This window comes from Anoplophora glabripennis, unplaced genomic scaffold (genome assembly GCF_000390285.2).
Source record: "Anoplophora glabripennis isolate ALB-LARVAE unplaced genomic scaffold, Agla_2.0 scaffold1272, whole genome shotgun sequence".
NCBI lineage: Eukaryota > Metazoa > Arthropoda > Insecta > Coleoptera > Cerambycidae > Anoplophora > Anoplophora glabripennis.
This window is the reverse complement of record NW_019426005.1, coordinates 36,610-50,439: the sequence shown is the minus strand read 5'-3', so window position 1 is coordinate 50,439 and position 13,830 is coordinate 36,610. Positions and strand designations below refer to the sequence as shown.

The following is a 13,830-nucleotide window of genomic DNA, read 5'->3' as shown; positions in this document are numbered from 1 at the left end:
AACAATAACAATAACAATAACAATAACAATAACAATAACAATAACAATAATAATAATAATAATGCTTTATTGCCCAACGGTCAAGACCAATAATAGGACAATTACATATAGAACAATAGGTAAAGCAATAATTACTAATAAATAGGAAAAAAACAAAGGGAACAACTTATATAACTAACTGACAGAAATCTTCATCTACAGTACCGGAAACGATTAATAAAATAGGTTTTAAGCTGGTATGATTTATATCACAGAGATGCGACACCATATTAAATAAGTTGCACATATTATAGATAGGTGACTTAAATAAGAGATTAGTTCTTCTTCGCAAACAATAAAAAGTATCAGTATTTCTAGAATTATGCCTAGGAACATGAAAATCAATTTTACTCAGCAGCTCAGGACAATCAATTTGACCATTTAAAAACTTATAGAGGAAAGTGACTGAGTTTAATTTTCTCCTCAAATCTAAACTTTGAAATCCAAATCTATTAATCAGTTGCCTATATGGTGTACCTCTTTCAGGATAAGCATTATCTATCTTATAACATAAATATTTGAGAAATTTTTTTTGCGGTTTTTGAAGTAACTCTCTATGGCATAAATAAATGGATTCCAAACAGTAGAGCAGTATTCTAGTTTATTTCTAACGTACGAAAAATACAAAATAATGAGCGACGCGATATTAGTAAACGATAATGCAAGCCTATGCAGAAATTGCCCCAAACTAAATAGAAAAAGTAATTATGAATGTACATACGTAAAAGAATTGAGAAGTGCACAGAAATAAATGGTGGATTGATAGAAGTGACAAGAATATAATTATTTACTTTTGTTGATTTTTCAGTTTCCTCAGTTATTTTTAAATTTGTCAAAACTAAGATTATTCATAATTATTATAATACCACATTACTACAATTTAATTAATTACATTTTTTTGTTTTTGTTTTTCTTCATGGACAACTTGATATCAACAATAAATTAATAAAAAAAGTGAAGTCTACGAGTACACCCATGGCTTAGTTGCATATACTACTCCATTCAGCTTTATTTCTTGCCCTTTTTCTCCAGTCCCTAATGCCTATCTCCTCTAGATCTCTTTCCACCTTTTTAAGTCATCCAGTCCGAGGTCTCCCTCTACTTCTTCTACCGTCTATCTCTCATGTGAGCACTATTCTTGTCGTTCTCCCATCCGGAAGTCTTATCACATGTCCCAATACTCCCATTTTCTGCAACCTTATTACATTCGTTATCGAGAGTTCCCCTTACATTTCCATCAGCTCCTCATTTGACCTGCTCCTTTGCTACATTTCTCCTACTTCCAGAAGTAAGCCTCTTTAATACGAATATATACGAGATATTGTGTTATCGCGATATCGCTATAACTGACCTTATATCGCGCCTGTTCATGCAAGCCTTAATCAAAGAGATTTCACAATCGAGGAAGTTTAACATTAGATTAGAAAATGTTCCAATATAATACTGGCAAATAAAAATTTGTGGTAATTACAAAAATTTTATAGGCTGACTTTTTTTATAATCTTTATTTTCGATTAATTTTAGGAAGATAGACCTGAGTTAGGCCAAATTTTTGGGCGGGTGTTAGAACTATGTAGCACTCATGGAGAGTTAAATCCTATATAACAGCCCAAATAATGAAAACAGTTCCTTATTGATATTTAAAATTATTGTACAATATAAATTGATATTTGTATTACTTACATTTTCAATATATTTTGGATTTTCCACTGGACCTGCAAATGTTGCCATAACAGTATGACAAAATATAACACATATCATGTTATAAAATCGAATACCCTGTATAGACCGCAGCTTTCGAAAATCTGGATTATTATTGGGTGCTGTTAAGCGATACCAATTTTTACGAAAGGAAAAGGCAGCTAATACTTTTCCAGCTGTAAAGTGATGAATATGTTAAAATTAATTATAAATGTAAAATTATTTGTAAAATTTACCTTTGGTATTGAAAATTTTGTCATAGGTTTCCTTTTTTTTCATTCTAAAAATTCCTTCAGATATGGAAGCCAATATAACAAATGTTATATAAGTTATGAAGAATACTCTACAACAAATTATATATCAGTTACGGAAAAATACCATCATTCTTTTTTTAAACTTCATTTCGAATAATGATTATTATGCCATTTGACATGAGATTCTTTGAGCTTTTTGCAAAAAAATGGATGTTCTATAATATATTGTCAGGGGTCAAGTTTGATTAGATTTTTATAGAATATTCTCTTTAAAATTACTTACATAAATATGAAAATGAAATAAGGTAGACAAAAATAAAGTAAAGTGCTCGCTGCCGGTAGTTTTAGTTATTATATTAGCATACCTATTAGGTATTCTTAGGTATGTTAATTAATTCTAAAAGCGCATAAAAACTAATTAAAACTTATTGAAAAATTATATTATTTCTACATTCATAGTGTTTTCTAGGTTCATGTCATAACTTTAGAAAGTTATTGCTTATCCACTAAACTATTTTAGGTCCAAAACACTTAATGAATCACGCGCCCAAAGTCACTAGTTTACTCAAGGACTTCAAGGGCTGCAGTCGAAATTTTTCGTTGGCAGGAACTTTGTAACAAGGTTTATCCGATATTTTGTTCAATTCTAAACAATTTTTGTCAAATAACTATTTTTCAAAAACTTAAAACTTAATTTAAGAGATATCACGCTCTTCAGTCGGTGAGGCCCAAACTCAAGCGTGTTTTAGAGTTTCGAATTATGTATTAGGTACTTTACAAGATGGAACAATAATTATCCAAGTTAATTTAACAGTTTTTTTTAAGGAATAGTGAAATATAATATGCAAATTAAAAAACGTTAAACTGCAACATGTGTTCAAAAACATTTCCAATTTCGCTAATACCTACATATTTCAAAGCGACGCCGTGGTTCCTGATCGCAAGAAGAAAGTAAAGAGCGAGGGGTAATTGCCAAATAGCTAGCATAAATCTTATTTATTAAGTCCGCCATATCTTCTATTATACACCATACTTTTAATGTCACCCACATAGCCGTTAGGGAATCGTGCAGAATATAATCTCACTGTAGGTCTGAAATTTTCTCTGCATTCACCATAAATTACAAGCATATCGTATTTTTCTTGATTAATATAATTCAAATTTTCAAATTTTATTAATTAAGTTACAATATTCAATAGAAGTAATGTGCACCCTTTCATTGTTTCCGAGAATACTTAATATTATATAGCTTATTGAGTAGAATTTCACGAGACTGCATCAAAAGGCTTTTTGTATATCAATAAAAATGCACAAGGACTTTGTTTCATATCTAAGCTTTTATCAATTCTTTTAGTCAATTTCCAGACAGCATCCTGTGTACTTCTACCCTCTCTAAATCCAAACTGACAGTCTGATAATATATTATTATTATTATTTTATTTTTATATTTTTTTTTGAGCAGCGTCAACTGCAGAGGATATTGGCCGCAATATATTACTCTTGTTTAGGTAGTTTGCTAGTCGTTTTTTGATAATTTTTTCAAATATTTTTGATAAATTTGAAATTAGTGAGACTGGCCTATAACTTCCTAACTCCATGTCTCCCTTTTTAAATATTGGCACAACCTTTGCCATTTTAAAATGATTTGGGCAATTATCCGTTTCAATGATTTTATTTAGTGGAAGAATATATCACCGCATCTTGTATTTGTTTTAATAACCCAGCTCCTATATTATCTACACCATCTGATTTTTTACTTTTTAAGCTTTTTATTTCCTGTTTTACCTCATCTATATTTGTCGGATATATGAACATTGTATTTTGATATATTGTCCTGGTTTTTACTTCACACCTATTTTTTTCTTTCATTGCAGATTATGTTAAATTTTCTCCAGTTTCAACGAAATAAGTTTTAAATTCATCAGAAATATCATGAACATTTTCTAATATTGTACCACTTCTATCTCTTATTCGATTTATATATATTTTTTCATATCCATCCAGTTGTTACCTCATTACTACGTCCCACATAACTTTAGAGTTGTTTGGATTCTCTTCGATTTTTCTTTTAAAGAAGTGTGCTTTAACTATTCTGATTAAGTTCGTAACACTATTTCTGTAAGTTCTATATTTTTCCTGCATTATAATATTATCCGGGTCCCGCAATAACTTTCTTTTTAATTATTTTTTTTTTAATTCACAGACTTAACTAGGCCCTGTGTAATCCAAATATTCATTTTCCTGTCCTTACTACTTACTTTTACTTTCATTGTAGAACTTTCAATTTTATCTTTTATTATATTCACAAAATAATAATTAGTCGCTTGATTAGCGTCATTTTGTTCATAAATGTGTTCCCAGCTTACTTCAAATAATGATTTTTTAATTTTTCCAGATTTAGAAACTTTTAAAATTTGATTCAACTTTCATTTCACTACTTGCATCCGAAAAAACAATCTGCAATTTTTTATTTCCAGTAAGGCCGTATTAATTTTTTTATAATTTAATGATAACTCCGCCACTGGTTGCTTGCAGGACTTCTACTTCTATGGAAAAATGGTATCTTATAAGAAGATGTGTCATGACAAATTTGGCTTAAATGGCCTTCTTCATTTAGAAGTTATTTAAAAAATTCGAATTTTTTTAAAAATCTTTAACGCCCTATATTTCGAAAATAAAGCGTCTCTGGAAAAAAATTTTATTTTTTTTTTTTTTTTTTTTTTATGAGGAATATCTCCTTAAAGTTTGTCGACTTAATCCTGAAACACTCTGTATATATCCACGTTTTCCACATTCCATGTTTCGGTAAGAACAATGCAGTCAAAATACGTATTATATGAATTTAATTTATGTAGGACCTTGTATTCATCTAAATTTTTATTTATGCTGCTAATATTTTGGTGACAGGTATTTTAAAATCTATATTCTTGTTATTTACAGATAAAACTTCATGTATTTCGCAGGTTGAATTTAGAGTATACGTATCAACAGTTGCAAGTCTAAAATCTCTAAGATATGGACCCATTGTCTACAGGATAAAGGATTCCTACTCTTCTAGATCAAAGGGCCGAACACGATATAGACAGACACACAAGATGGGCCACGGAAGGACAAACAATTGAGAAACAATGGTCGGGAGTTACGTTTACTCACTAGTTGACTTTTATTTCCTTTGCTGTCTAGTAATAACACAGCCTAGATCTATCTAGGCTGTGGTAATAATGTTAGTCCTAGTTTTTACGACACCTTTACTTAGCGCTCTATTTGGCGGCTTCAATTTCATGGGTTCCTGGTCAAAGTTACCGCCGTTTTCCTCCTGTGTTAGGCGCTTATTTCTCAATCTTACACTTCGGGCTATGTCGGGACTTGATTTGTTCTCCTTTCTACCCGGTTCTTCTTTTTCTTCCCTCAGTTTATCCTCTAATTCTTCAATTGTATACAATTTGCTTGATATAACTAAGATTGAATCATATTTTCACTTAAATTAGCCAAATTTCAAGCTCTTATAACACACAATTATCTATTTTGTCAACTTGTATTTCTGAGTGAAGTTTAACAAAATTTTTTGTTTCCTTGTAATCAAAGTTTACTGTAATGAAGTTTCGTTATACATTCATGTTTTATTTTAGGATAAAACAAAAACAAAAATTATTTTATATTGATATATTTATATAGAATTAATATTAGTGTTAGTACTATTATTATTTTCAAAATTTTTTAAGGTCAAGATCATATTGGTTCTTGGAGTAGTGCTCCATATTTCGACGCTAAAAATAAGAGGGCGTAGAATTCTACATGTAATTATGATCTTAAACGTGATCTTAAGGTCAAAGTCAAGGCAGGTAGAAGTCAAGTGATTATTCCGGCTGTCATTTTTTATTTCCGACGATAGAATAGATGGGATTCACTTTAGTGATCAAGGTCGCTAAGGAGTAGCATCAGGTATCTACACAAAGACTGTTACTTCCTCTGATCAAAAGTAAAAAATTGTAGTAAAAATCAATATTTGACCTTGAATTGACCTTGACTATTAACCTTGAGATCTTTCCATTTCCGGGGTCGAAAAGGAGGGTCGCTATTTAAAAAACCGACATGATCGTGAATGACCTAGAACCTTAACCCTGACCTCAAGGTTACCTTCGGATGCACCGTGAAAAATGACTTTTGTCCTCACCATTTATCATAAAAATGCTTTCGCAGTGAGATTTTTAGTGGTTTCCATACTTTTGACTAACCCTGTATATTTAAAAAACTAAAAATCATAAAAGTATTTTACAAGTCTTATTATTCTTCTCCAGCACAATCGTTGCAATGGTATGCACGATGGTCAGGGTCGCAAACAAGATGGGCAAATCATTGTTGTTGTTTTATGCATTTTATCCAAATAACTGAGTATTATAAAAAAAACTATGACTGTGAAGCATTTGAAACTATAGTTGGGAACTCGTACTATATTACCAGAGCTAAGGGACTGTGTGTGTACTCTTCTAATTTCTTTACCAATTTCACGATCAAAAAATTTTTGTTGGACAGAATGACCAAAAATTATCATATGTGTATAATATTTATTGCGATCTAACATCAGTGGGTGTCTTTGGTCAGTTCGCCTTGAAAGTTATCTCTTCCTAACTATCGCACCCCCATTGTCTCAATTTGTGGATTTTCTTACTCGGCGAAAAAAATGTGCCATTTCCAAAGAAACAAAGTAGAATTTCTAGCTGCAGTAATCCGTTAAAAAAATGATTCTAGACAAATGCTCCAATTTATTACTGAGAATCAGTTGTGTAGTTCGCAGTTAAATATATTATTAAGAAATTCTTTATTACTATTTTTCTTTTTTTTTTTAAGTCAATTCTGTTATTCTGTATCGCTTTATGGATAATTAAATACTTATTGGGTGGGAAGTTTCATTTTTATTTTACATCATTATATGGTTTTTATTTATTTAACATCTAGTAAGAAATTAAGAGGTTCCTGTAAATTTTTAAAACAATTAGTGCTGTTAAATATTCTGCCTCATTTTCGAATACGGTCTAATTTACCGCTACGCAGTGTACGAAATTTTTATTAATTTCATTTTATTTATTTTAGTCATGCTGTATAAATTTACCCAACCTTTCCTAACAAGTAACAACAGTGAACATACTCTTCGTACGGATTTGGGGAACGCGGCACTTGAAATTATCCAGGGCGTGTAATGACTAAAATCTAAAATCTTTCTCTCTTCTATGCAAACCTTGGTGACGAAGAGATGATACGCTCCCGTTTAATCTAATCAATGAAACATCAGCCATTTTGCTTGTTCATAGTTAATCTAATCTGGGCGAATTAGACCAAACACAAAAATTTTGTTTCAAAAATCGAACTTAACTCGAATTTTGTGGGTTTAAAATTAAGTAAAAAATACACAAAATAGAAACCTAAATTTTTTTTTCAAAAATCGGGCCTAATTCGAATTTGATGGGCTTAAAATTAAGTAAAAAATACACAGAATAAAAGCTTTTTGTGTATTTGTAGAGGTCGAGCGTCATATTGTTTATAACAGAAGAAAAAAAATGTTTTTTTTTTGAAAAAAAATCTATTTCACCCGGACTAATCGTGGAAGAATTCAACAAACCTTCAATTTGGTATGTAACTGTGGTTTTCTCACTGAACACAGGGTGATATTTTTGTTCCCGGCTTAATAGCCTATGGTCTGGTTGTTATTCCAATTCTTTTCTTTTTAGTAATTTTTGTTAATAGTTATTTACACCATAAAGGGGGTAAATTGTACTTAACTGCTGCGTGGTGAGAAAATAAAATGTTAATCTGCTCCCACAATTTTTTATGGTTCATAAAATAAAGATTAGGTTTTATTTTTTGACAATTCTTAATCAATTCATGTTGACATTATTCAGAATCTTGCAAAGTCGCCTTTGTTGTTTGGATTTTGTCGTTTCTAAGGTTTATAAACAAAGCTACATAAAAGTTGCAATTTTGCTGATTTTGAATTATTATTTCTATATGAGTGATTTTCAATATACTCCAGTCATTATAGCTTTTTTCGGGAAAAAAATACTATTAGAAGTTTCTCTGCGGAATATTGTTCGAAAACGTGTTATAAACAAAATATCAAAAAATCAACTCGAGCTAGTTGGAAAACTTTATTTAAACAATGGTCAAAGTTATGGAAAAGTGTTTTTTTGACTCGCGTAAAAAAAACAGTTATTCATAGAGAAAAGCGATTTATAGAAAAAAGGTAGGTATTAAATAATCCTATAAAATGAGACATTTCCGATTAAATTCCGATAATTTGTTTATGCGCAAGAGCTCAAAAATGGTCGAAAATAGCAATTTTTTTCAATTGCTAATAGTTAATGCAATTTTCATCGTAGACACTTGTAATTCAGGATTTTTGAAGTTCCTTGCACCTTTAATAAGTGGTAAAATTTTCAGCCCGAAAGCTTAATTAATTTGGCGTTGGCGGAATTTGTTATCTAAGATGCTGTTTTCAATTCATTTTTCTCAAGTTCACAGGCGTTGTAGTTTCGATCATTAGTTGATTTTGTACCTAAATATACATATGCACTTATACATATGCATTTACTGAGTATTTAATTTTTCAAATTTAATTTGTTTAAAAATGACTGAAAAAATGTTGATATTTATTAAATTGTTAAAATAGGTAATTATTATAAAATGAAATAGTAACTTCTATAGTTTATAACACGAGTTTTATATTGTAAAAATATTTAGTATGTAATAAAATATTAAAAAATGTATATAAAAAATTTAGTTTTTCTTCAATATCTTTCGAACATTTTTAGAAGATAATGGAATGAAATTTTATCCATAGCTTAATTTGATAATCCCCTAGTAAAAGGAAACAGATTGGCTTTGTAAGTTACTCAGTGGCATGCGTACGGATTATATCGTAAGGTTTTTCGAAGAAAATTGGGGTAAACCACTGGTGAAAACAGTTTTTTAATATTTTTTTATGATCCACTTTTTATTTTAAACGAAATTACCCTCTTGCGTTTTATTCCTAGCTCTTGTCACTTTTCCGTAAATAAACGTTTTGTACATACTATTTTTTCCCCACTGCTAACATAGGAAAATGAAAATAAAAACATTATGAAGTATGCTTTGACCGAACCCCCAAAATTTGTTTTCAGATGTTTTCAGACAAAATATCATTGTCAGTTATGACATCTAGCTTTCCTTAAGCGGTTGTACTTTGGTTTAGATCTGTTAGAAATGGAATACTCATTTCCAGAATTAGCAGATATGTATTTTATTTACGGCCTTGCCAACGGGAATACTGTGTTAGCTGTGCTTCTTTATGTTGAACGTTTTCCAGCTCGACGTATTCCAAATAGGAAGACTTTTTCGAGAATGCATGTGCGCTTACGTGAAACCGGCTCGTTAAAGCCTTGCACCTCCAGCGGAAGATTTCGAAATGTAAGGACAGTACAACTTGAAGTACCGCATCCTTCAGATGGTTGAGGCGAATCCTAAATCAAGTACTAGAAGAATTGGAAGAATAGAGAGAGTAAGTCATATGACTGTCCAACGAATCGTGCATGATAATTTGTTATACCTATACCATCTGCAGAATTCAGGCACTTTCTGTCGAAGATGCACCACGTCTTAGATTTTGTACCTGGCTAATAAATAAGTGCAATCAGAACTTGTTATTCCACTCATCCATTTTATTTACCGACAAAGCTGGATTTACAAGGGACGGTATAATTAATTTCCACAATAGTCATATGTGGGCCGATGAAAATCCGCATGGAATAATACACCCCGGCACCAGCAATGATTTTAATTAATATTTGGGCCGGAATAATTGGCGATTTTTTTATTGGTCCCATAGTACTACCAAAGAGACTAGGCGGTTTATCGTAACTGGATGTTCTTCAAAAGATTTATTAGAAGAAGTTCCAATTGAAACACGCCAGACCTAGGTCGTGGAGGGTCAAGAGCGTGGCCTGCTCGTTCTCCCGAACTTAATCCATTAGACTATTATGTGTGGGGGCACTTAAAAAACAGTTTATTCCGTTCCCATTTCTGATGTACAGATTCTTCGTCAAAGAGTTGAAATGGGCTGTCAGCAAATTCGAGATATGCCTGATATTTTTGGACGAGTAAGAGAATCCATGAGAAAATGCATTGAAAAATGTATTGAAGTTGGTGGGCAACATTTCCAGCACCTTTTGTAATATTGTTTGTTGTTTATTACTTCTTATTACCTACTCAATAAATTCTTTAAATTCCTAAGTCACTAGTGTTTTTTTATTGTTGTTAAAATAATGTGATATTTTAATATAATTTTCAAAACAAACAAGTCTTTTTTTAATGCCTATTTGACCATTTTCGGTAGCTGAGTCAAAGCATACATCATAATATTTTTGTTATTTTCATTTTCCTGTTAGCAGCGGGGAAAAATTGTATTTACAAAAGTTTTATTTACGGAAAAAAGACACAAGAGGGTAATTTTGTTTAAAATAAAATGTGGATTACAAAGAAATATTAAAAAAAAGTTTTTACCAGTGGCGTATCACAATTTTCTTCTAAAAACCTTACGTTATAATACGTACTCACGCCACTGAGTAACTTACAAAGCCAATATTTTCCCTGTTACTAGCGGATTATCAAATTAAGCTATGGATGAAATTTCATTCAATTATCTTCTAATGTTCGAAAGTTATTGGAGAAACTATATTTTTTGAAATTTTTGTATTTTGGAAAAGATATTTTTTAAACTAAAGAATCCACCGTTTAATTTGTTCCCAACCTTTACGTTACACCCTGTATAACGTGTATAATTTAATATTTACCCCTTTCATCCATTCCATTGATTAAACTTTACTTGATTATTTTTTAGTATTATTATGGCAATATAATAATTTCATCTCTGCCAATAAACAGACGCCTCATTTACTATAAAAATTGAAGTACACAAAAAGATCTAGTTAACATTTTGCAAATATCAGACTGTAAAATTCGAAAAACAAATTTTTTGTATATATCGGGTTGAAAGAATGTTAATTTCGTTAATACATTAGCGTCAATGCTCTTGAATTTTCGCGCTACCCCAAACTAAAAAAAGAATCATCGCGATACGTTCATTTTAAATTCGAAGAAAAATAGTACTAACTAAACCATAGACAGATGTTACTATTACAACAATTTAATTACACTATTACAACAATTTTTTAGTCATTTTTAAACAAATTAAATTTGAAAAATTAAATTCTCAGTAAATGCATATGTCAGTACAACTATTTAGGTACAAAGGCAACTAATGATCGAAACTCTACAACATCTGTGAGCCTGGAAAAATGGAATTGAAAACAGCATCTTCTTAGATAACAAATTCCGCTAACGCCAAATTATTGAAGCTTTCGGGCTGAAATTTTTACCACTTATTAAGGTTGCAAAAAGCTTAAAAAATCCTGAATTACAAGTGTCTGCGATGAAAATTTCATTAATTATTAGCAATTGAAAAAAAAACGGCCATTTTCGACCATTTATGAGCTCTCACGCATAGACAAATTATAGGAATTTAATCGGACTTGCCTCATTTTACAGGTTTATTTAATACATACCTTTTTTGTATAAACCTTTTTTCGCTATGAATAACAGTTGTTTTACGCCAGTCAAAAAACCACTTTTCCATAACTTTCACCAATGTTTAAATAAAGTTTCCTAACTAGTCTCGAGTTGATTTTTTGATATTTTGTTTATAACACGTTTCCGAACAATATTCCGCAGAGAAACTTCTAATAGTATTGTTTTCGCGAAACAGGCTGTTTCATGTCTGGACTAATAAAAAGTGCAGCGAAACTTTTATTGTCCGAGAAGTCAAAAGTGCGCTACGGACGAGCATACGAGCATATATAAATTTCAAAGAATGGTGCCAGAACAAAAATACTGGTGTTTCTGAAATGTTATTGCTAGCATATTTCATGGAGAAGTCAAGAACTTTAAAGTCACCGGAGAGTTTGTGGAGTGAATACTCAATGATTAAGTCAACTATTTTCATAGAGGAGAACGTGGATATATCAAAGTACCCCAAGCTGAGAGCCAAATTGAAACGTAAGAATGACGGCTATTCACCTAAATAAATTACTTTTGTAAATTTTTACTGGAAGAATTACTAAATTACCTTACCTTAGTAAATTGTTTTTCTTTAAATTTTTGCTCAATTAAATCTTGATCAATAATAATTTTCTCATTATTTTTATTAATCACATGAACAGATTTTCAAATTCTATTTTTTCCTTTGTAATTTACTTACAGTTTAATTGTATCTTTTACGACTCTTAGTTATAAATACCATTGTAATTAGAATTTGTAAATACTACTAACCTATTTTAACTTTAAAAACTAACTGTAAATAATAAATTTAAGAACTCTTTGTATTTTATATTTTATTACATAGTTAATAACAACCCACTATTGAAAACATAATTTTAACTGTAAATGTCCTACTTGTTTATACCTTCTTCTCTGATTTCAAATTGCAACTGCACCAAGAATCCTCTGACCTTCAAGTCAACCCTCGATTGGACCCAGAGTATCCTAATCTCTACAATCTTTGGGAGGAAGTTGTTATAGAGTCTGTCGACCAATTATCGTTTGGCCATCCACATCTGGCAGATGACTATAACGCCAACAGCTCCATTGATACCAGTACATTGTAGGACTGAGTAAAACCCTTCCTTGTAGTAGTTCAAACGTAGTCAGAAGTCACCACAGTTGCACCGACTCATTTTTATACTCAAGTAGAGATACATGTTAAACTATCAGTCTGTTAAATAATTCTGAGTTGTCAAATTTAAAAGAAAATTCTTAAATTCTTATATTTTTACTTAAAATCATAAATGTTGTAGTAACCTAACAACTTAGCTAGTTGTGTTAAATCTGTTTTAAGAATAACTTGTTTAACTTCTGAGTGCTTCCTCAAAATAATTGGATTTCTACATCACAAAGTTTCAAACTACAAAACCTACGACCTGTTTTTTACTTAACTACAAAACTGACTAGCTTTTGTCGGTTGCTACCATATTGGAGTGGAATTTGGTTGTTAGCCAGTTTCCCAAAAAAATACATAGGTACCTATTTGATATTATAAAAATATTTTTAAAATTGTCAAATTACATTACAGCGGCAAGAGCACATCTTTTTTTCTTAACTTATAGCTGGATATGAAAAAGAACTTTGAGAAAATATTAAGGGCACAAAAGTTAGGAAGAAATAAATTTCAAGAATAGTTGGCCAAGACTTTTTGTGGTGCTGGTAGAATAAATGTCACATGAAAATTTACCCTGGTCTGTATACGATTCTGACAAAATTCGACTTCACCCCTTGAAGAATTTAAAATTTATAACTGAAAATAATAATAATTTCTTAAATTTAATTCCCCACATCTCAGAAGGTATGATAAAAAATGTATTCAAGTTTTAATACTATTTTTGCCAAATCTACAAAAAATCACGTTAATCCCTTGGTATATAGTACACTAGTATGGTTTTCTAAATCCCTGCTATGAATTAGATACTTACCCAATGATAACATCATATACATCGATTCGATATTTAATTTGATCAGTGTCACACACAATCTCTGATACGCTTCCTTTCAATTCTAAGGTGTTGTATATTTTATTGTAACATAATTCAATTTCCTCATGAATAGTAGTCTCTTGAAAGGTAATGTTTGGACATTTAGTTGGAACACATATTCCGTGCCGCAAGCGATCATGTCTGTAATTTTTAGGTTCTGCTTTTATATTCTGTAAATAAAACAATAATAATAATAATAATAATAATAATAATAATAATAATAA

General features: G+C 30.8%; 1 protein-coding gene across 1 annotated transcript in view; it reads right to left on the bottom strand.

The window, feature by feature from the left end:
* The window catches only part of LOC108915365 (nose resistant to fluoxetine protein 6-like), a 50,447-nt gene that overhangs the window by 16,638 nt on the left and 19,979 nt on the right, over positions 1-13,830 (bottom strand). The window contains exons 2-4 of the mRNA XM_023457237.1: positions 13,547-13,776; positions 1,977-2,083; positions 1,723-1,916 (exon numbers count right to left, since the gene is read on the bottom strand). Of these exons, the coding sequence (XP_023313005.1) occupies positions 1,723-1,916; positions 1,977-2,083; positions 13,547-13,776 (531 nt within the window). The remainder of the gene's footprint in view (positions 1-1,722; positions 1,917-1,976; positions 2,084-13,546; positions 13,777-13,830) is intronic.